Source organism: Chionomys nivalis, chromosome 7, assembly GCF_950005125.1.
Source record: "Chionomys nivalis chromosome 7, mChiNiv1.1, whole genome shotgun sequence".
In the NCBI taxonomy this organism is placed as follows: Eukaryota; Metazoa; Chordata; class Mammalia; order Rodentia; family Cricetidae; genus Chionomys; species Chionomys nivalis.
The window spans coordinates 54,912,937-54,940,611 of NC_080092.1; the positions used below are offsets into that span (position 1 = coordinate 54,912,937).

Below are 27,675 nucleotides of genomic sequence, written 5' to 3' on the forward strand. Positions count from 1 at the left end.
CAAACTGAAATAAGAATAAAAGTAAGGAACTCAATAACTAGAATAAAAATCTTTTCAGAAAGCTCCACCAATAGAATGAACCATGTGCAAACAGCAGGGCTGGATAATGAGGAAGAGGAACTGGATCTTTCAGTAAAGGTAAATTATTTTTAAAAAGGAAGAAGAATGGAATGGGAGAGTCCTGAACATCAGAAAAAGATCAAATCTTCTAATTATGGGCCTAAGTGAAGAAGAAGAATACCATACCAAAGACATTAAAAAAATATTCTCAGTAAAATCATAGAAAAAAGTCTAAATCTAGAGCAAGAGATACAAGAAGCTTACAAAACACCACATAGACAGAAAGAGAAAAGTTAAGATCATACCATATCACACTTTTATAAACTAACACAAACAAAAGCAGGATATTTAAAGTTGTAAGAGAGAAGGGTCACAAGACTGAAACAATAATGAAAAATCACTTAAGTAAAGTTCAAGGCTACTAATACTTCAAAGGTGAACAAACACCAATACCACCAAAATTATTCTATAGAAAAGGAAGGAAGGCTTCCAAACGGTTATGAGTCAAAAATACCTGAATATTTAAAAAAGGTAAAAACAGTGCAAATAAAAAATTACGTCTGAACTTCCTTATGAAGATAATTACAAAGATTCTCAATAAAATTTGAGCAAAGAAAATTCAACAACACATTTAAAAGATCATTCAAAATCAAAAACGAAAAAGGAAAAGAACTGTGATATTTTTCCCCCTGAAAATGGTTAACCATATACGTGTATCCAACAATAATGAAGAAAAGGTCATGGGTTTGAGAGGAGTGGAAGGATCACAGAAATTATTGACAGAAAAGAGGTAGAGGTGAAAATAGTAATCAGATAAGAAATTCTCTAAAAAGAAAAAATATTAAATAAAAAATATAAAAATAGACCAGCTAAACAATAAGCCTTATAAACCAATTTCTTTGATGAATGCAGATGAAAAATCTCTCAATGAAATCCTGCAAATCAAGTCCAAGAGCATGTTAAGATTTTTCAACATTAAGGCCTGGTTTGTTTATTTCTGGATTTCAATGATGGCTCACTACATACAAAATAATAACTAAAACGGTATGTGAAGCACACTGACAGGAAACATGATCATCTCACTTTATTCAGACAAGGTCTTTAGCAAAGATCCAGTCTTTTCATGAACAAAAATTCTATGAAGAACCTAGGGATAGAAGGAACATATCTCAACTCCATAAAATATGTATATGACAAACATTCGGCCAACTTATACTAAGAAAGACAAAAATGCTTTTTTCTAAAATGTCTAAAATAGACAATAGTGTCTATTATTTCCAGTATTACTCAATATACTTTGACAATTTATCCAAATCAATAAGACAAGACAAATAAAGGAAGCAGCTACCTGAAAATGTTCATCGAGCACGGGAAGAAATAGAAATGCATGCTGCTATGGATATAGGAAACTGCATAGAGCTCAATAAAGAAAATGATTTCCATTATAATGGTACAATGTGAGCTTTGAAGATGACTCTCTTGGCTCTGCATGGCTCTCTTCCAATACTCCTAGCCGTGCAAGAATGATGTTCAACTATTGAAATTATAGTTCTAGTTCTATAGGAAGTGGGTCCACTGATTCCTATTTTGAAATAGGCTGGCTGACTTTAGTCCAAAGAGCCCGTTTAGTACAGGAAACTTTTCGTTTGGAAATACACTACCATCTATAGGCTCAGAAGATCTTGCAGTAGACTCTTCTGCCTTTGCCTCTTTACCAACATCTGCTCAAATTATCTGCATACCATTTGAACCCGTTAACCCACTCTCTGGCTTTGGGAGTGATCCTTTAGGTAACATGAAGATTCAGTGAAGAGGAAATCAGCCATCAACTCCTCATCTGTCTCCTACATTTCCTGAGAGCATAGAACACCCACTTGCTTGGAGAGTTAGGAATGACCCACCTAGTATAGCAACCATGTTAACCTTCCAATATACATTCCTGATTTTTCTAATGGTACCAATAGTTACTTCTTTTCCAATGGTGATTCCACCTCTAGCTCACCTCCAGAATCAAGAAGAAAGCACAACTGTGTGGTTTGCTTTGAGAATGACATTATTGCCACCCTAGTTCCATATGGCCACAACCTCTTCTGAATAGAATGTGCCAACAATTGGGTGGTGTGGGAAGTCCTTCTGTCTGTGTGTTGCTTTTCTTGGTTAATGAATAAAGAAACTGCGTTGGCCTATTGATAGGGCAGAACTTAGGTAGGCAGGGAAGATGGATCTGAATGCAGGGAGAAAGAAGGCAGAGTGAGAGAGATGCCATGTAGCTGCCAAAGTAAGAGATGCTGAATTTTTGCCAGTAAGCCACTGCCATGTGGCAATATACAGATTAATAGAAATGGGTTAAATTAATATGAGTTAGCCAATAAGAAGCTAGAGCTAATGGGCTAAGCAGTGTTTTAATTAAGACAATTTCTGTGTGATTATTTCAGTTCTGGGTGGCTGAGATAAACAAGTGGCCTCCTCCTACAATTGTGATTAGGCTAAAGTTGTTAGAACACTTATAAAAGGCTGCTATGTTAATATTAAACCTAAGTGGTCTCTTATCTATTGGTTTGGTTTGAATTATTAATGCTATCTTGTAGACTCAAAGACATAGCTTGTGTAAGAGTTGTTAAAGCTGAAGTTCTACTCGATTGTGTTATTTATTAGCAAAATGTATATACCTGAGACTATAGCAGTGAATCCCAAAGCCTAGCCACATTAAGAGTTTATGGAGGGTGCGTGGCATTACAGATGACTGATACTTCCAGTGCCTCCTTCTTTACACTGCCAGTTTTGACAAGGCAGATTTGTTTTTTATTTTACAACAACTTCTGCCTAATTCTGCAGGATTGCAAGTAAGTTCTTAAAGCCTTGTGATTACTTATTAGTAATAATAAGGCTGATAGCAGTTTACTAGGTCACTGGTTATAATTTGGGACAAAAACTGCTACATTGACTTTCATCTCATCCAGAGTACTCTAGGCTGGTGTGTTCAGTGGATCAGGAATACAATTGTCTTGGATTGTAAATTCCTCCTTATTGCCTTCCTTGGTGAATGTGGAAATAGTCACCTGCATTTTTCCATTTCATAATGGGCTTTGGGATACACCTATATTGGCTGAAAAATTTGAGAATGAGAACATTACATTTATTAGTCTGATCAAGCTATTAATATTTAGACTGTAGATCAAAATGTGCCTCATTCTTGGCTCTGTTATCAAACCATTTTCTAAAGGATATAACAATGAAGAAAAAAACCGAGTCCCAATATCCAATAAATGGATGTATCACAGTAACCAGAGGATATTTTAATATATATATTCTGAACATTTCCAAACTCAAAAAATTAAGGGAGAAACACTTAGTGATTAATCAGATTATCACCTTGTATTTAGTCTTTGTTGCAGATTGATTTGGTTCATTTTCCATCTTGCTAAAACAGAAGTGGAACATGTTCCATACATCAAAACCCACCATCCTATTACTATATTTTATAGGGTAATATATTTTATATGCTATAGTAACAAAGCAAAATGATTTTACATATATTTTATACATACACATACATAGGAAATTTTAAATTGCAGATCCTCCTTCCTGCTTACAGTATAGCAGAACAGATATTTATTATGCTGTGATTGCTCCTTGTGGGCTTTTATATGTATATCTTAAAATAATTGCAGGAATTAGAGCAGTGCTTTGTGTACTGTCACCTAGAATTGCTATACAAGGTAGTTAAAGTATTTTATTGTGCCATATTTCATAAGACCATTTTCATGTGGTGTGTCATGCAATTGGAGTCAATTCTCTACACTTTCTCAACTTTCTCACTCAATTCACTTCCCATAGGTCCTGATGATTTTCATACACAGCTTTGCTTTTACATTTATATCATTAAGGGACATATAAATGAAAGAAAATATGCAATTATTATTTTTGAGACTGACTTAATGAGCTTATCATGATTATCTCCAAACTATACAGTTTCTTTCAAATGGCATAACTTCACTCTTTTTTATGGTTGGAAAATTCCATTATTTTAACTGATGCATATTTTATATTCTTTAAAATATTATTAAAATCATCCATTTGCACGCAAAATTCGAGAAGTCATTGTTTTTTACTGCTGAGTAGTACTCTAATATGTATATATTCCACACTTTCTTCATCCATTCCTCCATTGAAGGGCATCTAGGTTGTTTCCAGGTTTTGGCTATTACAAACAATGCTGCTATGAACATAGTTGAACAGATACTTTTGTCATTTGATGTGGCATCTCTTGGGTATATTCCCAATAGTGGTATTACTGGATCTTGGGGTAGGTTGATCCCAAATTTCCTGAGAAATCGCCACACTGATTTCCAAAGTGGTTGCACAAGTTTGCATTCCCACCAGCAATGAATGAGTGTGCCTCTTTCTCCACAACCTCGCCAGCAAAGGCTATCATTGGTGTTTTTGATTTTAGCCATTCTGAAACTACCCCTCTCTTTTCCCCCTCCAATCCTTCCCTTGTCCATCTCACTTACTGTCAAACTGAACAGTTCTTTTTCTTTATTATTGTTACATATCTGTCTTTAAAATGTTCTTAAGAACTATATTAAATTATTTTTGTTTTGAAACTATTAACAATAGTTTAAAACAAAACCATTCATATTGTAGTTCCCCAGGTGAGCTACGCTCAGGGGCCTTCTGGGGAATAACACATATTATTTAAATTTTTAATAGAATAATATCTTTTAATAATTTCCAGTATAGTTTACATGTATTTAAATATGATATAGTTTAAATACCTGATTTTTATTCTATTATGTAAATAATTACACTAGTTACTAAATTTCCCCTGGTGGTTCAGAACAGTTAATGTAGACAATGTGGAAAATAAGATATTAAAGAAATGTCATTAGATTTATATTTATATTCCTGTGTTTTATAAGAGGTGTACCTTTTTCAGTCTTGTGTCTTCAAGAAGGACAATTACACCTTCTGAGTCAGAAAGCAATAATGTGGACAAGGCATCTAGAAGATACATACACAACTAGCTTTTTTAAAAAAAGCTATGACTTTGTGCAAGCCCTTCTTCACCTAATGTAAATGTGAATGGAATTTGCTTGCTTTCTTTAAGTCAACATAATTTCCTTCCATTGTTACCTGTGCATACTTGCAGTATCTTTATATACTTAGAGGATTACTAACACGTATTTTAAATCTATAGCCTGAAGTGGTTCCCACATTATATTATTTTTTGTATCTTGGAATATGTCTTCAATTCTTTTTGACCAAGAACAGTATGATTAGTAATAAGCTGATGCTTTCAGGGAAACAGTAAGAACATCAAAAGAGTTATCATCCATTTAGGTTTTACCAGTGCTACAGAAATTTTGCATGAAAAAAATTATAGCTTTTGTCTGCAGTGTCTGGGACTACCTCTGGTGTGGATGCTGATGTTTCTATGCTTTGTCTGCAGGGTCCTGGGACTACCTCTAGTGTGGATGCTAATGTTTCTATGCTTAAATGAATCACAGAAATAAAAGGATTATGAGGTTGCACAGTGTCATATAGTAAGTGAATCAATCTGACATTTCCACATACGAATGGCACCAAAGTCCAGAGTGCTCGCCATTGGGATTCATTTCATCTCTGCAAGTGTGCCTTGCTTCCTAATTCACATGAACAAGAAATTTAAAGTCATCATTTGGTCACAGTAGCTGCCAAATCCATTTTTCTTTATTAACATTATTCAGGAAAGAGTAATAAGCTTGCATATCTTATTTGATTATATAAATATAAAAACAATAAAAATTACCAGAAGAATACATAAAGATAGATCTGAATGTGACCATGGTTAATCAAGGCTGTGCTAGCGCCAAGTCCTTATGAACTGGAATGCAGATCAAAGGGATTGAGGCCAATTGGTAAGAAGAAAAAGAATCAGTAAAGACAGAGTGTGGTTTCAGGAAGATCCCATGTTCCATGCCCAAAAAGTGTAGTCATTTATTGGTAGTGAAAAGTCTTTAAATATTTTATAGTAGAGAAGTGTAACAATAATATTTCTGTTTTCTCTTCTTTCTGACCAGAGTAGGGTCCGATTAATTCTGCATGGCATTCAATGAACAATAAAGTAAATCAAATGAGAAAAGGCAGGCAATGGAATTCTCTTCTGGCTCTTTTTGGCTTCTTATGTTCTTTGAAGCAGACCAATTGATGTATTTCTATTTTCATTTAAGAAATTTATGTTAAATATTTGCCCACTATTGTATGGAGGGACTGAAATGAGGCTGCCTCCTCTAGATCTGTGACTGGATTTCCCACTACAGGATGTCAGTCAGCATGATTAATCAAATCAGGTACTAGAAAAATACCTCCTGCCTTTAAATTATAGGATTCCTTTTGAGTCCCACACATAAATCACTTATATAAGCATCTCTGACTTATTGAAATATGTATGCAATGTTGAAGGTATGTGAACATTTATAATGCAAACTTCTAACATAAAATTCTATCACTAAAGAACAATATGGCACTTTTAGGAATGATACAGTCTTTACAGACTAATGATGTACAGCTAGTTGACAGAATTAATACCATTGAAATCAAAAGTTCCCTGAAAAATTAATACTATTAAAAAGGATAAAATTAATTTTATAGGCAAAATTGAATACATATCTAAGGCTACAAAGAAACTATCTGAAATAATTCATACTGTTGAATTTGACAATCAAAATTTGTTAAATAGTTATGATAAGTTAGAAGAAAGAGTATCTCTCCAGGATAGCAGTCTGCATGCTATTCAAGTAATGTTGAAGGATGAGATGTTATCTTTAAAGGAGAAACTTAAGACCTTGTGATCACATTTGCATAATTAGTACCAGAGACTAGATGCCTTAATGAAATTACTAGAAATATATAGGCCAGGAGATTCAGGCTTTTTACAACAGTTAAAAGTAAAGACAATAGTAAAAAGATTTGAAATAATCGAGGAATTGGAACTGATGCACAGAGAAAGAAGGTACAAGGACAGGATTCAACATCGCTAGTAGCTGTCAAAGATGACTTACCCAGGGTTATAGCTTTCTACCTTGTAATCTACTCTGACAAAGCATTGAGTTCTAAAGGCCTAAAAGGATCCAGAGAAGGTAGAGGAAAGCAAGCTGTTGTAACTTATGGATTGCATTTTGTATTTGATAGGGAGATGATAAAGGCATGGATTTCTAGCATCAAAGCAATGCCACATGATTGGATTCAGTTAGTTTCATCAGTCCTGGATGATGGGCCTCAATTAATGTTTAAAATTTATTTCAGAAAAGAAGCAAAAATTTTGGAACAACAGGGAAAAGCAAAAGGCCTTGAAACTTCCCAAGATCAAACTCTTGGTGAAGGCACTTATGCTGACCCACAGGTTCAAACACTTTACAATGAACAAATCGTGTCCTTATGCCACAAAGCAGCCTTAAATGCTTGGGACAGGATTCAAGAACTAGGAAAATTAGTTGAATCATATATCAGGATTAAACAGGGATGGAGAGAACCCATTAGTGATATTTTACAAAGATTAACCTAGGCTATACAAGTAGGAGTAACAGACCCAAGTGCTACATGAGTACTTATTGTATCTCTGGCTTTTGAAAATGCCAATTTAGAATGCAAAAAGATACTTGGGCCTTTAAATGTTAGATCAGTACCTATGAATGAATGGATCCTGCATACAATGAACATTGAGACATTTGAATATAACTGAATCTTGAGTAGGAGAAGCAATTTCCAAAGCAATGAGGAGATATAAAAATGCCAAATGTTTTAATTGTGGTAGCATAGGACATATAAGAAGGGATTGCAGACAAAGAATTCCTAGAAATAATATCTCCTTTGGGAATGGCAAAAATAGGAGGACTCAGCCTTCAGGTATATGTAGGAGGTGTGGCAAAGGTCAACATTGAACCAATAAATGTAAATCAACAAAAGACAGACAAGGCAACCTGATATTATCAGGAAACTCCTTGAGGGGTCTCTCACAGGCCTCCAAGCCAAAAGTGACCCAGTCATTCCCAGTCACTGTGGAGGACATGTCTCACCAGGAAAATTAAAAAATCCAGAGCCTTCTGTAAAATACCATAACTATTCTAGATGATGACATAAACATGTAGGATAAGTCAAAAATTTCAATAGGAAATAGGAAATGTATATTCTGGCACACTTCTATAAATTATCAAAGACCAAAGCTAAGAGTGCATGTAAATAGCATTGTAATTGTTGGTTTGATAGACACAGGTGTGGATGTGAGTATCATTACTCCATAATCTTGGCATCCAAATTGGCTTCTTTAAGAGGCAGATGTTCAATTTAAAGGAATTGGAACCATATCTCAAGTTAAACAAAGCACAAGATGGGTTGACTGCTTTGGGCCAAAATGTGAAAGAGGGAAGCTGAGGTCATAGGCGGCTAATATTTCAGTAAATTTATGGGGCTGTGACCTGCTGCAGCAATGGAATACCCAGATTAACATTCCTGCAGTCCCAGGAACTCACAGTTCTGGGAAGAATATTATATGGTACTATACACAAAGGTCACCAGCCATTCAGGGTATACAATAACATAAAACAACTATCAAACCTTTAGAGGTACCAAGAGCCCTACCTTTAAAATGGTTAACTGGAAAACCAATATGGGTTAAGAAGTGCTAGAAGTAAAAACCCCAACCCAACAAGCTAACTGCACCCACAAAACACAGGCATCTGATAACCCCCCACCAACATAACCCAAAGAAGGGAAACACACAAACATTACCACCAAAAAATAACCAGAACTAAGAATTACTGGTCAGTAATATCACTTAATATCAATGGACTCAATTCAACTATAAAAAGCCTTTCTGTAAGGCTGGGTTTGTGGCTACGTATTATTAAAATCTGTCTTTGTCGCCGGGCAGTGGTGGTGCACGCCTTTAATCCCAGCACTCGGGAGGCAGAGGCAGGCGGATCTCTGTGAGTTTGAGGCCAACCTGGTCTACAAGAGCTAGTTCCAGGATGGGAACAAAAAAAAAAAAAAAGGCTACGGAGAAACCCTGTCTCGAAAAAAAAAATCTGTCTTTGTCATGGAATATCTTGTTTTCTCCATTGATGGTGAGTGAAAGCTTTGCTTGGTATAATAGTCTGGGCTTGCATCTGTAGTCTCTTAGTGTCTGCAGCACATCTATTCAGGACCTTCTGGTTTTCATGGTTTCCATTGAGAAGTCAGGTGTAATTCTAATAGGTTTACCTTTATGTTACTTAAGATTGTTCCTTTGCAGTTCTTAATATTCTTTCTTTATTCTATATGTTTTGTGTTTTGATTATTATATGGTGAGGGTTTTTTTTTATCGAGTCTATTTGGTATTCTATAAGTTTCTTGTACCTTCATAGGGATATCCTTTTTTAGATTGGGAAAGTTTTCTTCTGTGATTTTGTTAAATATATTTTATGTGCCTTTGAACTGGAGTTCTTCTCCCTCTTCTACCCCTATTATTCTTAGGTTTGGTCTTTTCATGGTGTCCCCAATTTCCTGGATGTTTTGTGTTATAAATTTGTTGGATTTAATTTTTTGATCAATGAGTCTATTTCCTCTATAGTATCCTCAGCACCTGAGATTCTTTCTTCTGTCTCTTGTATTCTGTTGGTATACTTATCTCTATTGTTCCTGTTCATTTACCCAGATTTTCCGTATCCAGAATTTCCTGGTTTGTGTTTTCTTTATTGCCTCTATTTCAGACTTCAAGTCTTGAACTGTTTCCTTCACCTTTTTGATTGTCTTTTCTTGGTTTTCTTGGGTTTCTTTGAGGGATTTATTAATTTCTTCCAATTTTTTGTTTGTCTTCTTTTCCATTTCTTTAAGGGAGTTTTAAATTTCCTTTTTAAAGGTCTCCCACACTTTCATAAAGTTACATTTAAAGTAATTTTCTTCTACTTCTTATGGGTTAGGATGATCAAGTCTTCCTGTTGTGTGACCACTGGGTTCTAGTGTTACAATGTTTCTTCTTAGGTCATTGGAGAAATTCTTGCATTGGTACCTACCCATCTCTTCCTTCAAATGAGGCTGGCAGTGTCTTTGTGTCTTGGTCCAATCCTTGCTGTGGCTGTCTGGGTGTTTGGGAGTTTTTCTTTGCCTGCTCTGTACTGCCAATGTCTGTCTCAGAAAGCCTCTGAGGTCTCTATATGTCTGCTCTCTTGGTCTTCTCTCCTGGTTTGCTGTCTTGGTGCTCTCTCTTAATCCCCTCAGTGTTGTAGCAAGCTCTTTGTCCCTTTCAGGTCCCCTCAATATTGGAGCAAGCTGTTTTTCAGAGTTCCACTGAGGTTTCAAGAAGATAGGTGGGTTTGGGGGTGGGGTGTGGCTAGTAGTTTGGACGGTGGTTGGATGGGTTTGGGGGGATCCTAGCCACAGGAAACTTCCTGCTGGCTGACTAGAAAAACCAAGGGAGTTGGGGGAGGTGCCTGGGGTTTTGTTCCACTGGAGAGGTCCTAGAGAGTGGGGCATCCTGCCATGTGGCTGTTCATTCACCTCTTCTTAACTCCCCTTAGTACTGGAGCAAGGTATGTTTCAGAGCTCCTCAGAAATGATAAGACTTCCCATGGGGAGTCAACAAAGTCTGGCACATCACTTTGAGGCAGGACCAAGGTCCTCCCCATTATATCTAAGTTGAGCAAGGTATCTTTTCAAAGAGAATGTGCTCCAAGATGCCAGTTTAAGCAATAGGGATAAATCCTAGACCACTGCTAGTGGCCCCAAAGATTACCCAAGCCTCATAACTGTTCTCCACATTCAGTGTGCCTAGTTTGATCTGATGCAGATTCCCCTGCTACCAATCTAGAGTCAGTGAATTCTCACTAGCTCTAGTCAGTTGTTTCTATGGGTGTCCCCATCATGGTCTTAACCCTTTTGCTCATATTATCACTCCTCCCTCACTTTGACTGGTCTCCAGAAGCTTGGCCCAATGTTTATCTGTCAGTCTCTAAATCTGCTTCCTTCAGTTGCTGGATGACAATTAAGTAGTTATCAATCTTATTACAAGAGATGGCCAGTTTAAGCATCCTTTCCACTGTTGCTTAGAATCTTAGCTGGGGTCATCCTTGTGGATTCCTAGTGCCATGTTTCTTGCTAGCCCTTTAATGGTTTCCTCAATGAAGATATCTCTTTCATTTCTCTTTCTCTTTGTCCTTCCCCCTCATCTCCTCCTCCTCCTCCCTGGTGTGGGACAAAAGTCTATATTCTGTCAGTTATATTTTAAATAAACACTGATTGACCAGTAACCAGGCAGAAAGTACAGGTGGGACACCCAGACAGGAAATAGAGGCAGGTCAATGAGAACAGGAGAATTCTGGGAAGAAGGAAGCCCATTCCTCTGCAGTCCCAGCCCAGACACAGAAGAAGCAAGAAATGACTGCCCTGCTGAAAAAGGTACTGAGCCATGTGGCTAACATATACAAGAACAATGGGCTAATATAAGTTATAAAAGTTAATAAGAAGCCTGAGCTAATGGGCCAATCAGTTTATAGTTAATGTAGTCCTCTGTGTGATTTCTTTGAGACTTAACAATTGCAGGAACAGGGTAGGACAGAAACCCCAACAACTCCTCCTTTTCTCCCTACTTCTCCCATTTCACACTCTCTTCTCCACCCCCTCCCCAAATACTCCCAAGTTTCTTAGGAAATCTTGTTTGTTTCCTTTCCTTGTTACCTAGCTCCTCTTGGATTACGTACTACGGGCTGTTTATCTTTTACTTTACATCTAATATCCACCTATGAGTACATACCATGTTTGTGTATCTGGGTCTAGGTTATCTCACTTAGGATTTTTTTTCTAGTTCCGTCCATTGGCATGCAAATTTCAAGATGCCCCTTTTTTTTGTTTGTTTTGTTTTGTTTTTTACCATTGAATAGCACTCCATTTTGAAAGTGTACCACAACATCAAATTAAATGGAGAGAAATGTAAAGATATTCCACTAAAATAGGGAGTAAGACAAGGCTGTCCACTATCTCCTTATCTATTTAACATAGCACTTGAAGTACTAGATAGAGCAATGAGACAACAAAAGAGGACCAAAAAGATACATTTGGAAAGGAAGAAACCAAAACTTTGCTATTTGCAATGGTATGATAGTACATATAAGTAACTCCAGAAATTCTAGGAGGGAACTTTTACAGATAATAAACATCTTCAGTAATGTGTCAGTATTTAAGATCAACTCAAAAAAATTAGTAGACCTCTCCTATATACAAACATTAAAGGGGCTGAGAAAGAAATCAGAAACATCACCATTTACAATAGCCACAAATAATGCAAACTATCTTGGGATAACACTAACCAAAGCAGTGAAAGATCTGTACACCAAGAACTTTAAGTTTTTTTTTGTTTGTTTTGTTTTTTTGTTTTGTTTTTTTTTTTTGAGACAGGGTTTCTCCGTAGCTTTTTGGTTCCTGTCCTGGAACTAGCTCTTGTAGACCAGGCTGGCCTCGAACTCACAGAGATCTGCCTGCCTCTGCCTCCCGAGTGCTGGGATTAAAGGCGTGGGCCACCACCACCCAGCCGAACTTTAAGTTTTTAAAGAAAGAAATTGAGAAGATATCAAAAAATGAAGAGATCTTCTATGTTCTTGGGTAGGTAGAATCAGCACAGTAAAACTGGCAATCCTACCAAAAGCAATCTACAGATTTAATGCAATCCCCATCAAAATCCCAGCACAATTCTTCACAGATCTCAAAAGAACAATACTCAATTTCATATGGAAAAACAAACTACCAAGAAAAGCCTAAACAATCCTTTACAATAGAGGAACTTCCAAAGGTATCACTATCCCTGACATCAGGCTATATTATAGAACTTCAGTAATGAAAACAACTTGGTATTGGCACAAAAGCAGACAGGAGGGGCAATGGAATTGAATTGAAGACCCTGATATTAAATCACACACTTATGAATGCCTGATGTCTGATAAAGAAGCTAAAATTATACAGTGGAAAAAAGAAAGCATCATCAGCAAATGGTGCTGGCATAACTGGAAGTCATCACGTAGAAGAATGCAAATATCTATCTCCCATGCACGAAACTCAAGTCCAAATTAACCAAAGACCTCAACATAAATCTAGCCACACTGAACTTCATTGAAGAGAAAGTGGGAAGTAGCCTTCAATCCATAGGCACAGGAGACCACTTCCTAAATATAACACCAGTAGCACAGACACTGAGAACAAAAATTAATAAATGGTTCCTCCTGAAGCTGAGCAGCTTCTGTAAAGCAAAGGACACAGTCACTAAGACAAAATGTCAGTTGACAAAATAGGAAAGATCTTTACTATCCCAACATCGGACAGAGGACATAAAAAACTCAAGAAACTAAACAACAAATTACCAAATATTCTAATCAAAAAGAATGGTGTGGAGAGATAAACAAAATTCTCAACTGAAGAATTGCAAATGACCAACAGACATCATCTCAGAAATGCAATGAAAACAACTCTGAGATACTATCTTAAGTCAGTCAGAATGGGTAAGATCAAAAACACCAATGAGAGCTTATTCTGGAGAGGATGAGGAGTAAGGGGAACACTCCTCCACTGCTGGTGGGAGTGCATACCTGTACAGCCACTTTGGAAGTCACTGACTGTTTCTCAGAAAATTGGGAATCGATCTACTACAAGACCCAATAATATCATTCTTGGTCATATAACCAAAGGATGCACACTCATATCACAAGGACATTTGCTCAACTGTTTTTATAACAGTATTATTTGTAGTAGCCAGAATCTGGAAACAATTTAGGTGCCCCTCAACTGAAGATATATATAATAGCAAGATAGCTTAATATTGGGTAGAAATTAAGGGATAAGGTGAAAAGAATGAAGATCAATATGGTTCCATCTCATACAGATCCAACCCTTAATCCAACACTTTATTTCTCCAAAATCTCCGATTTTTAGCTCTAAGAGATGCAAAAGGCTCAGTTATCAGACTTGGCAATTCAGGGCTTTCTAAACTTATTGAGACCATGCTTTGCAGTAGTGTCCTTATCTTCAGGGATCAAGGCTGCTAACATTTCATGCTGGTTTAATCATTGCTTTATTATGTGCATGCATCATAATGTGTAATTTATAGTTCTTATATATTGCACTTTGGAAATTTTCTTCTCACATCATAGGTTTTCCGAAGCATTTTGAAAGTTAGCTACTCATTTTTGGCAAGATCTGAGGCCCTTACCTCTGGGGACTATGGAAGTGAATAAGCCTGTCCAAGAGATATTACTTCTTTTGAATTTGTTCCAAATATTTTAATTAGCTTATCTACTAAAATAGAGATGCCCGCACAGCTAATACAAATTAAAGAACATTTTCTAGTTAAATGATCTAGCAGCTTGTGAAAACTCAAAGGCTGCCAACCTGGATCATGTTGTCATTTGATATGTAGTCCTTGAGATATTAAGTCTTTCTTGTAGTGACTATCTTTGATGATGAAAATTTGTGGAAAGTTTTGGTTTTCCTGGACCTTCAATATATAAGGACATGTTTCTAAGCAAGAAAGAAGGGGCTTTAGTGAGATTCTACTTCAAGATCTTTAAAGATAGAAGATTTCTTTTGCTCATTAAAATTCTTCATCAGGGTTTCAAAAATTTATATTATTATCTTTGCATTATTAGGTACTAATATACTTATGAGGTGTGTCAATCCTACCATATCTTCTTAAAGCAAGAACGTTTTTGAGTGTTTCTCTTCAGTGAACTGAAAATAGAAAAAGTCACATAATTAATTTAGAGATGAAATTTTTGTGTCAGAAAATAATAAAGTTGGACAAATTAATTTTTATTTCTTCTATTAACTTTTGCATTCTTGTATAAATGCAGATTTTTTTCTGTACATATTTTCTCAGAAGATGAAACTAATTAATCTATCCAATTGTCTTTTACAGTAAGTATTGATTTTATATTTAAAGGTTTTTTATTTTAGTTATTCACTTGGATACACTTATACCTCTCAAAAAGACTGAGATGAAGGGAAGTATTAAGGAAATATGCTGGGTACTGTCACTTGATAATCTTTCTTTGTTTACTTAACAACTCTAAGTTAGTATGTGTTGTCAAAGGCACACAAGCACATAAAGAATTTGTAATCAATACATTAAAAGACCCTTCATTTTTCCAGAACAAAAATTAGGCCTAAGATGTATGATTATGATGCCAGCAAAAAAAACACATAAATTAAATATTCCTTTGCTAATGTCTTAAAGGTCATGCATTCTCATAAGAAATACATAAATTGGGAATATTAAACAAAATTACACAAAACCACATGGACAAAAACAGAATTTACAAAGTATTTTCATAGACTGATTTGATTTATTTTCTGTTTTACAAAATAACAAGTGAAATACATTTTACGTTTTAAAAAACAGAAATGGATTTATTCTTTTATTTTATTCCATCTGTTATGTGGAATGTATTAACAAAGATGTGTAGCTATTTTTAGATACATTTAAATTAAGATATTTAGACTAGCATATTATTGCATGTGGTTAGTATATGGGGAAACAAATGTCAATCAAGTAGCTATTCTCTAATCTTTCTCTTTTAGCTACACAAAAAGCACACATCCATCAGTCACTTGGATGTGTGCTTCTGAATGTAGCTAAAATTATTCAGTATGGTAGCATATATGTAAAAAATGATCCATAGGGAAATACCTCATTCACTTAGATTTATTATGTTGGCTTTGTAAAGTATTTTACTTAAAAAATTAAAAGTGTTAAATTTTATTGTGCTGACTTTCATAAGTTCATTTTCTCGTAAGTATATAATGCACATTGAGCCTATTCCCTTCATAAGCATCTACTTGTGTTACTTTCACCCCGCTGCCTCTCACTTATATTGTTTATTCAGATATATCTCACTTATACCCTATATATTCTGTACATATACAATTTGACACATCTTTGAAAATTTGGGATCAACAAATAAAAGACCATGCAATATTAGTATTTCAAAGATGGACTTAATTTCCTTAATATAATCATATCTAGTTGCATTTGTATTCCCTTAAGTGTTATAGAGTCATTCTGCTTTATGGTTGAAAAGAATAATAAAACTATCTTTCATAAAAGCAATTAATGCCTGGCTTAATTATTTTTTGAAAGTAATTAAAAGTAATTTGAATTTAAAGCATTCATAGTCTCCAATTTTTATGGAATCAGATATGTAGTAATCTGGGTCTAGTTTACATGGTTTATGTATGATATGGCTGAAGGACTCTGTTCTCACTTTGTTTTGTAATAACTCCGTTGGTTTCTAGGAAATTTGTTCCGGTGGAACCCAATGCTGATTAAAGTTTTAAAGGTGCTAAAACACACAGAAAATAAGGTGTGAAAGTGGCAGAACCGGATGTTTTCTTACACTTACGCTCGATCGATTGCGTGTGCCTTCATCAGTCTGAAGCTTCACCACTGGCAGCTGTAGATCTTGTATATCAGGTAACGGCAGAAATGTAGATGAATTTCCCCTTGCTTGTTTCCAGTCGAAACATAATTCTTTACAGGCAATGATTGTGAGCACTTAAATGTAATAGAATAAAAAATTCCTAAAATACTTTTTACCTATGCACTAAAAGTGACGCAAATGACAGCTCCTCTAACAACTGAAATTCATTTAGAGGTCACGAGTAGTGAGAGGAGCTTGAAGAAAACTCAAAAGTAAACAAAGCACTGAAGGACAGAGACATTGCAGATCCCCGTAGTCAGATAATATAGATCGTAAGTAGATGACCCTGCCACTTGTAGCACAAGCACATGGCCCAGAATCCACAGAACTCTCCACTGTGTTACTCTCTCTTAAAGTGTGTTTGAGATTATTTGGTTGTACACTATTAATAAAAGCCAGAATCATTGTATAGGGTTGTGTTCACATCCCATTTATTCCTGATTATTATTGTTAAAGAAGTAAATATAAGCTTAAAGATTGATTATGCAATTAAACTTTGATAGCATCAGGATAAACCACATTGTGAGGATAAGAGACCACAAACAAGGAATGCAAGCAAAAGATTACTGTGGTACACTGAAATGTAGCTGATATTTTAAGTCCTGTGATCTCACAGGAAGTATCTAAATTGGAAAATTAAAATGCTAATCAAACATTAATCATAAAATACAAACATATTTGCTATCTGTGTAGCAGACTACTATTTTTGTAGGGAGATTGTACAACTATCCTTCATCTGGTCAAATAGCAAGTGAAATATGTACATATTATGAACAGCAGTGCTTTATTATTTTTATTTATGGATGCTGTGTTTTGTGTGCTGTTTTTTAAAAGAATGCATAATCAGTTAAGATATTTTAAACAGAAAATTAAAAATTCTGTATCCTCACAAGTGCTTAACCTGTACAACATCAAAATTTATTATATTTCAGTTTCTTGATGTTGTATTTCATGTGTGCATCTTAAAATCCCCAAGGAATATGTTAATATATTATGTTAACATACATATATATATATATATGCACATAGGAATGCCTCACATTTTAACACTGACTTTTGTTAGTTTGGTATTGTGTACTACTGTACATGGTATTAAAAAACTGAATCGTTTCCCTGCATATTTTCCCTTCCACTCTTATGTTTTCTGTGAGTATATAATTTTATATATCTCCTAAATGTCTAAAACTGGCAAATGAGAGAAAATGTAATAGCATTCCTTCTGATTCCGATTTAAACCAGCTAATATTTTTTCACTTGTATCTGTGTTTTGTCAAGTGATATATTTCACTCTTCTTTATTGGTGATAAAATTTCAGTGCTATGCAAAGCATTTTTTAAAATATAAGACTATATTTCAAAAAAGAAATATTCTTAATAATGGATAATATTTTTTCAAGAAGTGTGTAAACAGTCAGGTGGTAGTAGTGCACACTTTTAATCCCAGCACTCAGGAGGCAGAAGCAAGTAGATCTCTGTGAGTTCTAGGCCAGCCTGGTCTACAAGAGATTGTTCCAGGGCAGGCTCCAAAGCTACAGAGAAACCCTGTCTTGAACCCCCTCAAAAAAAACCAGAGAAACAAAATGAAAGCAGTCATACTATTCTCCAATGTTTATAGAGTTGATACTTTGATAATGTACATTATGCATACGTCTAGCATTATGTAGCCTATGTACTCTGTGTTTCTCTATTACATAATAATTATATATGACTAGAAGGTTTGGTTTGGTGAAAACCAATGCTAATCAATACCGAAGCAGCTAAATGTGTAGAAGTACAATGTAGAAGACAGAATTGAACATAAGTTATGTGATAACCCTGTGTTCTGTGACAGGCATGCCTATGGCAGTTGGGAACTTCAGGATGGACAAGAACAGATGTTCTGATTCAGGTGGTAACATATATGTAAAGGAGGCATGTATAAGATCCATCCCAACTGCTCTTACATCTGCTCTGACTCTGCACGTGTCCTCTGGTACCAAGTTTTTGGATATGAAATTTTCCTGATTGCTATTAGTTCAATTATATTTCTTCACAGGTAAATATTGATAATATTAGTACATATACTAAAACAAATTATTCCTAAAATGTATGATTTTAATCCAAGTCCAGAAAATGATTCATGCTGTTTTTTTTTTTCTAACCCATTCTACATTCCTGTAGTGCGGACAAAAATTCTCATGATTTATTCTCAGCTGATGCTAACAGTGAATCATCAGAGAATAGTGATCACAGCCACCACTGAGATGCCTGATATGCTGGGCAGTGTTTAGGCATTTCATAAGAACACCAACAGGCACTCTAGGAGATGGATATTATAGAAGTCCCTGTGGTACAAATGTTGAAACAGAGGCAGAGGGAGATTTACTAAGATGGTCAGGATCAGGATGATACAAACTGAGTGAATCTCATGCTGTAATCAGGTGTGGCTTCGGAGTCCACGACTTTCCTCAGCGCTCTGTTTCTTTCCAAGTATTTCTCAGATTCTTTCTTGATGGACAATGTATAATAAAATGAAAGATATTATTCTGTCACAGTAGTTATTAAATTTTATTCTCCATTTAATGTCATTCAGGAAGCAGTGGTAAACTTGGAAATATCGTGCAAATGTGAACAGGGAAAGTGCGGCAGTAGCAGAGGAAAGAAAAGCTCGGAAGAGACATTACTTAGAGGCCGGGAGGTCTGAAACATTGTCCAGTCTCCTTGTTTTTCAGGATGCAAACAGAGACATGCCGGTAATTATGTTTAGAAAATGGACCCAACCGACACCTTTGCATTATGTCTACACATTTTCTTTGAGTGTTCTGCTTTTGAAGATCTAGGCATTGATTTTCTATGTGAGGACCCTCAGTACCTAGGATGTATTAAGATAAACACTATGCCCCATTTAGTATTCACTCTCTCCTTTCTGTTTCTATTTCCCTCTATATCTCTGCCTAGTTCTTCCTGAGAGTTCTGGGAAAAGTAAACGGTCTGCTGTTGCAGGACCTGGTAAGAGCAATGGTTAGTTGAGGTAAAGTAAAATAATTGTGTCACTGATTATTATAAAAAGCATCACACAGAACTGTAACTACTAAAATATGTCAGAGTCAGATGAATTAATTGTTACTGGTAATGATATGCTCAATAATATTTGAGGTGTTTGGTGTAGTTCAAAATCTACTTAATTTCTAGATTGAATGAGTTGTGTATGGTGACCAAAATTATCTTGTGAGGTGTAGTTTCTATATCTACTGGTATGAATCTTTGAAGACCAATGTTACTGTGGGCATTACACAAGCTCATATTTTAAAATATTCTCCACAGGTATCAGCAGCTCAACCTTGCTCTTTATTACTAGTAGATATATTTTAGTTTAATGACACAATCATTTCTCAAGTTTCTTAAAGGAGAGAGCTTTACTGTTTGCTGCTATCAATGCCAAGATGTTATGTGCTTTAAATAATCACATTTAAGAGTACTGGGGACAGAGATACCTCTGTATGCATTTGAGAATAGAGATTCACTAATATTGAGACAAACCTAGGACTCAGAGATTTATTGAGAGAAAGTGATGGAACTTGTTTCAGGGGGAAGCTCAATAGATATTTGTTAAATCCTACTACCGGTTCACTACTGTATTATAACAGAATGCATTCATAGTCCTGTTCACAGTTTCTGGTAGACCCTGTTCTCATGGGCTCCTTCTCCGGAACAAACGTGATAGAAGAATAAATGGGCCAGAACAACAGTGTCACCGAATTCATCCTGCTGGGCTTCACTCAGGATCCTGCAGGGCAAAAAGCATTATTTGTTATATTTTTACTCATCTACATTGTGACGATGGTGGGAAACCTGCTCATTGTGGTGACAGTGATTGTCAGTCCCTACTTGTACTCCCCAATGTACTTCTTCCTGGCCTCTCTTTCATTCATGGATGCTGTTTATTCCACTGCCATCACACCCAAGTTGATTGTAGATTTGCTCCGTGATATGAAGACCATCTCCTTCACAGCATGCATAAGCCAGCTCTTTATAGAGCATTTATTTGGTGGTGTTGATATTGTCATTCTAGTGGCAATGGCTTATGATCGCTATATGGCTATCTGTAAGCCCCTGCACTATTTGATTGTCATGAATCGACGGGTATGTATCCTTTTCTTAGTGATGGCCTGGGCAGGAGGGTTTGTACATGCTCTGATTCAAGTACTCACTGTGTATAAACTTCCTTTCTGTGGTCCCAATATCATTGACCACTTTGGCTGTGACATATACCCACTGTTGCTACTTGCATGTACTGATACCTACTTCATTGGCCTATCTGTCATTGGCAATAATGGGGCCATGTGTATAGTGATATTCATCCTCCTCCTACTCTCCTATGGAATCATCCTAAGATCTCTCAAGACTCACAGTCAAGAAGGGAGGCGTAAAGCCCTGTTCACCTGCAGCTCCCATATCACTGTGGTTTTCCTCTATTTTGTTCCCTGCATTTTCATGTATGTTAGACCTGTTTCTAGCTTTCCTGTTGACAAGGCTATCACGGTCTTTTGTACAGTTATCACTCCCATGTTGAATCCTTTAATATATACTCTGAGAAACTCAGAGATGAAAAATTCCATGGAAAAACTTCTGCAAAATGTATTAAGTACCATTAGAATAAGACTTTCTTCTTGATGCTTATATTTCTTTTTTTAATTTTTTTGTTTGTTTGGTTTTTTAAATAATTAATTTATTTATTTCTTAAAGATTTCTGCCTCTTCCCCGCCACCGCCTCCCATTTCCCTCCCCGTCCCCCAATCAAGTCCCCCTCCTTCGTCAGCCCAAAGAGCAATCAGGGTTCCCTGCCCTGTGGGAAGTCCAAGGACCAGCAGCAATCATGAATGAATTCTAGAAGTATGTGTTTATATCTTGAACATTCACACAGCTACTCATTGTTGGCACGATCTGAGGCTCTTACCCCCAGGGACTACGGAAGTGAAGAAGCCTATTCAAGAGACATTGTTTTATTTGAATTTGTTCCAAATATTCCAACTAGCTTATCTACTAAGATAGGTGTGGCTACACTACTAGGATAAACGAAAAACTATTTTCCTAATTAAATTATCTAAAGACCTTTGAAAACTCAAAGACTGTCAAGTTTGTGTTTGCTTTCATTTGCCATTTCATCCTTGATTTGTTTTCTTGTAGTGTTTTTCTTTGATCACAAAATTTGTGGAATATTTCGGTTTTCCTGGACCTTCTACATTCAAGGACATATTTCTAAGCAGGAAGAAAGAGGCCTTGGTGATATTCTACGCCAAGGTCTTTAAAATAGAATATTTCCTTTATTCACTGAAATTCTTCATCATCAGTGTTTCAAAATTTAAATCTTTACCTGTGTATTGTTAGGTACTACTATATTTATGAGATATGTCTGTAGTTATATTTTGTTTACACTTTAACAAATAAAGCTTGCCTGAAGATCAGAGTGCAGAGCTGAGCCATTAGAGGTCAGGCAGTAGTGGCACACTCCTTTAGAGGCAGACAGATTTCTGTAAATTCAAGGCTACCCTGATATAAAAGAGAAACAGTGTCAAGTGGTGTTGGCCCATACCTTTAATCCCAGTATATAAAGGTCACAAGCATTTTATCCCAGAACTAAGGAAGTGGAAACAGGAAGGGATATGGCTAAGCAGAGAAAGGAATGTGAGTTGGGAGGAGACAAGAGAGGATGGAGTCTTGCAGTTAGTAAGAGGATGCAGTCTGAGGAGGCAATTTGAGGACAGGATTACCCATTGGGTCTATTGATTCAGTAGCGGTAAAATATCTTTCTAGTGGCTGGCTGCACTGCTTTTCTGATCTCTCAACTTTTACCCCCTAACATCTGATTCCGAGATTTTATTAAGAACAATTAGAATCCGTGCTCCAGATGTCAAGTCTATCATAGCTCCTTGAAACAAGGCCTCTATGGGGTGCTTCACTTCAGTGACCTGGAAACAGGAAAAGCCACATAGGTAATTTAGAGATCACCAATCTTGCATCAATAAATAATTATGTTGGGCAAAATAGTACCCCTTCATTCTATTTTTTGGTTACATAGTTAATAAACACAGATTCTTTGCTTTTTTTCTAAAGATACTTTCCTTGAAAATGAGACAATCCAACTGTTTTTTACAATAAGTGTTGATGTTATATTTAAGGGTTTCTTTATCTTATATGTTTACTTGGATACACTTATATCTCTTAAAGAAACTAATATAAAAAGATTTTGCCACTTGCTACTCTCTCTTTTCAAGTGTGTCTGAGGTTACTTGATGATACATTATGAATAAAAATCAGAGTCATTATTTAGTGTCGTGATCATAACCCATTTTTATATCATTATAAAGAAGTAAACATAAGCTTAAAGATTTATTATGCAAGAAAACTTTGATAGCATCAGGATAAAAGATAATTTTGAACTAATTGTGCTGTAGACTACAAGGCTAGAGAATCTCTTAAATCATGTAGTCTAATTTCTTTAACTTACAATATATAAATTGAGTCATGTTCATAGCATCTTTATCCACAGCCATATCTTCCCATGCTAGTTAAGAAGTTTTTCTTTGAGTATGCTGTGTTTAGAGATCTGATCATTGAATTTCTATTTGAGTTCTTCAGGACCTAGGAAGCATCTCTATCCCTCTTCCAGTTTCTATTTCTCCTGTTTTATCACCTGGTTTATCATAAGAGTTCTGAAAATGAAAGCTTCACTAGTGGTGCAGTAGTCAGTGACATCTGTGGGTTAGTTCATTTCAGATAAAAGGATGTGGGATAATTATGGTCCATTTAAATGTTTACTAAATGTGACAGCCAGCAATGAAATGAACAGAAATTTAGCTCTTGAGAACCCTGACAATCTAAATCAAATAAAGTAATTGCTACAGATGATACTATAAAAATAATGCTAGAACAACTTGATACAGTTCAAAGAAAGTCTTTGAGATTGAAAAAAGATAGTGAAAGAATAAAAGCCTTTTGAAATCTATAGCATTTGAAATGTATAATAGTTACAACTTAAATTTTTGAGAGGGTACTCTAAGGTCAGTCAACATTTTATGTATTCTAGTAGGTAGTTTTACAGTTTATTGACATCATTTCTTTGCAGGATTTTGAAATAGAGTTAATGCTTCTCCTTTATTTTCTGATGTAGTATATCTTAAATGATCAGTTTTAAGTGTACAGATGAGAAAGAGATCTTTGTCTGCTCCTCTGTAGATAAATAATCTGAGATTCTGAGAGAAATGCTAGTATCTACAAAATTACCAGAGCTGAACTATGGAGAAATCCCCCAAGAGGAACTCAATAGAAATCCCCTCAAGAGGAACCACCGAGGTTCACCACTGTAGAAGATGTTGATGAAAACAGGTTTTCTGGCAGAATGGAAATGTGAGTTTTGGTCACAATTAATGTCAGTTCCTGTTCTCTGCTATGGTATCCCTGAAACAAGCCTGATAGGAAAGTAAATGGGGAAAAAAAAGAATGTTGCAGAGTTTATCAAGCTGGATCTCACCTGATGGTCAAAAGCATTGTTTGTAATGGTTTTACTCATCTGCTTTGAGACAATGGTAGGAAACCTTCTCATTGTGGCAATAGTGACTGCCAGCCCCTCTTTGGATTCCCCAATGTTCTTATTCCTTGCCTATCTGTCCCTCATGGATACTGCTTGTTCCACTGCCATCTTGCCTTACAGATTGGTTTGTGATAAAAAAAATAATAAATCATCTCCTTCACAGCTTGTCTAGTTCAGCGTTTTGTGTAGTACTTATTTGGTGGTGCCGAGATCATCATTTTGATGATGATGGCCTATGATCGCTATGTTACAATCTGTAACCCACTGTACTATTTGACCATCATAAATTGTCAGGTTTGTATTCTCTTGCTGTTGGCATCCTGGGCTGGAGGATTTTCTCATGTTCTGCTTCAAGTCATCTCAGTGTATATACTTCCTTACTGTGGACCTGATGTTATTGACTATTTTGCCTGCGACATGTACCCATTTATTGGGACTTGCAGGCACGGACACCTACTTCCTTGGCTTTACTTTAGTTGCCAATAATGGAGCAATGCCTGTAGTGGTCTTTACCTTTTTCCTTGTCTCCTATGGAATTATTCTAAACTCTCTTAAGAATTACAGTCAGGAAGGGAGGCACAAAGCCCTGTCCACCTGAAGATCATCATAGGGATTGTCCTCTTCATTCCCTGCATTTTCATGTATGTTAGACTTGTATCTATTGATAAATACATCGCTGTATTTTTTTCACAATTTTCAATCCCATGTTGAATTTATGTTATGTTACGCCCTGAGAAACTTGAGATTAAAAATTGTATGATAATGTTTTGGAGTAAAATGGTAACTAAAGATATAATAAGAATTTTTCCTCACTGAACATACTAATGGGAAAGAAAAAAATTAGCAATTAGTTTTAACAGTATGAGTTTCAGTGTTCTGCTTTTGTACCAACACTTGGCATTGTGAGAAGGTTGATATTTTTGACAATGCAGTGAGTATAAAAATGACGTTCACTGTGATTCTAGTGTTCTTTTTTTTTATTGAAAAAAAATTTCCGCCTCCTCCCAGCCTCCCATTTCCCTCCCCCTCCTCCCCCTCCTCTCTCCCTCCCCCCACTCATCTCCCCCTCCCTCTCCAGTCTGAAGAGCAGTCAGGGTTCCCTGCCCTGTGGAAAGTCCAAGGTCCTCCCCCCCTCCATCCAGGTCTAGGAAGGTGAGCATCCAAACTGGTTAGGCTCCCACAAAACCAGAACATGAAGTAGGATCAAAACCCAGTGCCATTGTCCTTGGCTTCTCATCAGCCCTCATTGTCCGCCATGTTCAGAGAGTCCGTTTTTATCCCATGCTTTTTCAGTCACAGTCCAGCTGGCCTTGGTGAGCTCCCAATAGATGGGCCCCACTGTCTCAGTGGTTGGGTGCACCCCTCGTGGTCCTGCCTTCCTTGTCAGGGTCATGTTCTCCCTCCTTCTGCTCCTCGTTAGGACCTTGGGAGCTCAGTCCGGTGCTCCAGTGTGGGTCTCTGTCTCTATCTCCATCCATCGCTAGATGAAGGTTCTATGGTGATACGCAAGATCTCTGTGAGTTCGAGACCAGCCTGGTCTACAAGAGCTAGTTCCAGGACAGGCTCCAAAGCCACAGAGAAACCCTGTCTCGAAAAACCAAAAAAAAAAAAAAAAAAAAAAAAAAAAAAAAAAAAAAAAAGATATTCATCAGTATGGTTATAGGATAGGGTCATTTCAGGTTCCCTCTCCTCAGCTGCCCAAGGAAATAACTGGGGACATTGCCCTGGCACCTGGTAGCCACTCCAGATTCAAGTCTCTTGCCAACCCTTAGGTGGCTCCCTTAACTAAGATATGTGCTTCCCAGCTCACCTATCTAACCTTCCTTTATCCCCAATCATCCCGTTTCCCCAAGTTCCCCCCATCCTCTCCTTCACACTTTTCTCTCCCCATCTCCCCTTACCCCCATCCCACCCAACCCCCAAGATTCCAATTTTTTGCCCGGCAATCTTGTCTACTTCCCATAGCCAGGAGGATAACTATATGTATTTCCTTGGGCTCACCCTCTTATTTAGCTTCTTTAGGATCACAAATTATAGACTCAGTGGCCCTTATCCACGGCTAGAAACCAATTATGAGTGAGTACATCCCATGATCTTCTTTTTGGGTCTGGGTTACCTCACTCAGGATAGTATTTTCTATTTCCATCCATTTGCATGCAAAATTCGAGAAGTCATTGTTTTTTACCAGAGTAGTACTCTAATGTATATATATCCCACACTTTCTTCATCCATTCTTCCATTGAAGGACATCTAGGTTGCTTCCAGGTTCTGGCTATTACAAATAATGCTGCTATTAACATAGTTGAACAAATGCTTTTGTCATATGATAGGGCATCTCTTGGCTATATTCCCAAGAGTGGTATTGCTGGGTCCAGGGGTAGGTTGATCCCAAATTTCCTGAGAAACCGCCACACTGATTTCCAAAGTGGTTGCACGAGTTTGCATTCCCACCAGCAATGGATGAGGGTACCCCTTTCTCCACAACCTCTCCAGCAAAGGCTGTCCTTGGTGTTTTTGATTTTAGCCATTCTGACAGGTGTAAGATGATATCTCAAAGTTGTTTTGATTTGCATTTCTCTGATCGCTAAGGAGGTTGAGCATGACCTTAAGTGTCTTTTGGCCATTTGAACTTCTTCTGTTGAGAATTCTCTGTTCAGTTCAGTGCCCCATTTTTTAATTGGGTTATTTAGCATTTTAATGTCTAGTTTCTTGAGTTCTTTATATATTTTGGAGATCAGACCTTTGTCTGTTGTGGGGTTGGTGAAGATTTTCTCCCAGTCAGTAGGCTGCCTTTTTGTCTTAGTGACAGTGTCCTTTGCTTTACAGAAGCTTCTCAGTTTCAGGAGGTTCCATTTATTCAATGTTGCCCTTAATGTCTGTGCTGTTGGGGTTATACATAGGAAGCAATCTCCTGTGCCCATGTGTTGTAGGGTACTTCCCATTTTCTCTTCTATCAGGTTCAGTGTGTTCGGACTGATATTGAGGTCTTTGATCCATTTGGACTTGATTTTTGTGCATGGTGATAGATATGGGTCTATTTTCATTCTTCTACAGGTTGACATCCAATTGTGCCAGCACCAATTGTTGAAGATGCTTTCTTTCTTCCATTGTATACTTTTAGCTCCTTTATTGAAAATGAGGTGTTCATAGGTTTGTGGGTTAAAATCCGGGTCTTCTATACGATTCCATTGGTCGACTTCTCTGTTTTTATGCCAGTACCACGCTGTTTTCATTACTGTAGCTCTGTAATAGAGTTTGAAGTCAGGGATGGTAATGCCTTCAGAAGTTCTTTTATTGTATAAGATTGTTTTGGCTATCCTGGGTTTTTTGTTTCTCCATATAAAGTTGATTATTGTTCTTTCAAGATCTGTGAAGAATTTTGATGGGATTTTAATGGGGATTGCATTGAATCTATAAATTGCCCTTGGTAGAATTGCCATTTTTACTATGTTGATTCTCCCAATCCAAGAGCAGGGGAGATCCTTCCATTTTCTGGTATCCTCTTCAATTTCTTTCTTCAATGCCTTAAAGTTTTTGTCAAATAGATCTTTCACTTCCTTGGTTAGAGTTA

The 27,675-nt window shown here is 36.6% G+C and overlaps 1 protein-coding gene and 2 pseudogenes across 1 annotated transcript; all 3 read left to right on the forward strand.

Moving 5' to 3' along the window:
• Positions 1–75: 75 nt before the first annotated feature.
• Positions 76–14,294, forward strand: LOC130877025 (RNA-binding E3 ubiquitin-protein ligase MEX3C-like; annotated as a pseudogene).
• A 5,951-nt stretch (positions 14,295–20,245) lies between these two features.
• Positions 20,246–21,187, forward strand: LOC130877907 (olfactory receptor 4A8-like). Its single transcript, XM_057775555.1, has one exon. It carries the CDS (start codon positions 20,246–20,248, stop codon positions 21,185–21,187), a length of 942 nt encoding a protein of 313 aa, XP_057631538.1.
• A 2,696-nt stretch (positions 21,188–23,883) lies between these two features.
• On the forward strand, positions 23,884–24,815 carry LOC130877026 (olfactory receptor 4A8-like; annotated as a pseudogene).
• The last annotated feature ends 2,860 nt before the right edge of the window (positions 24,816–27,675 follow it).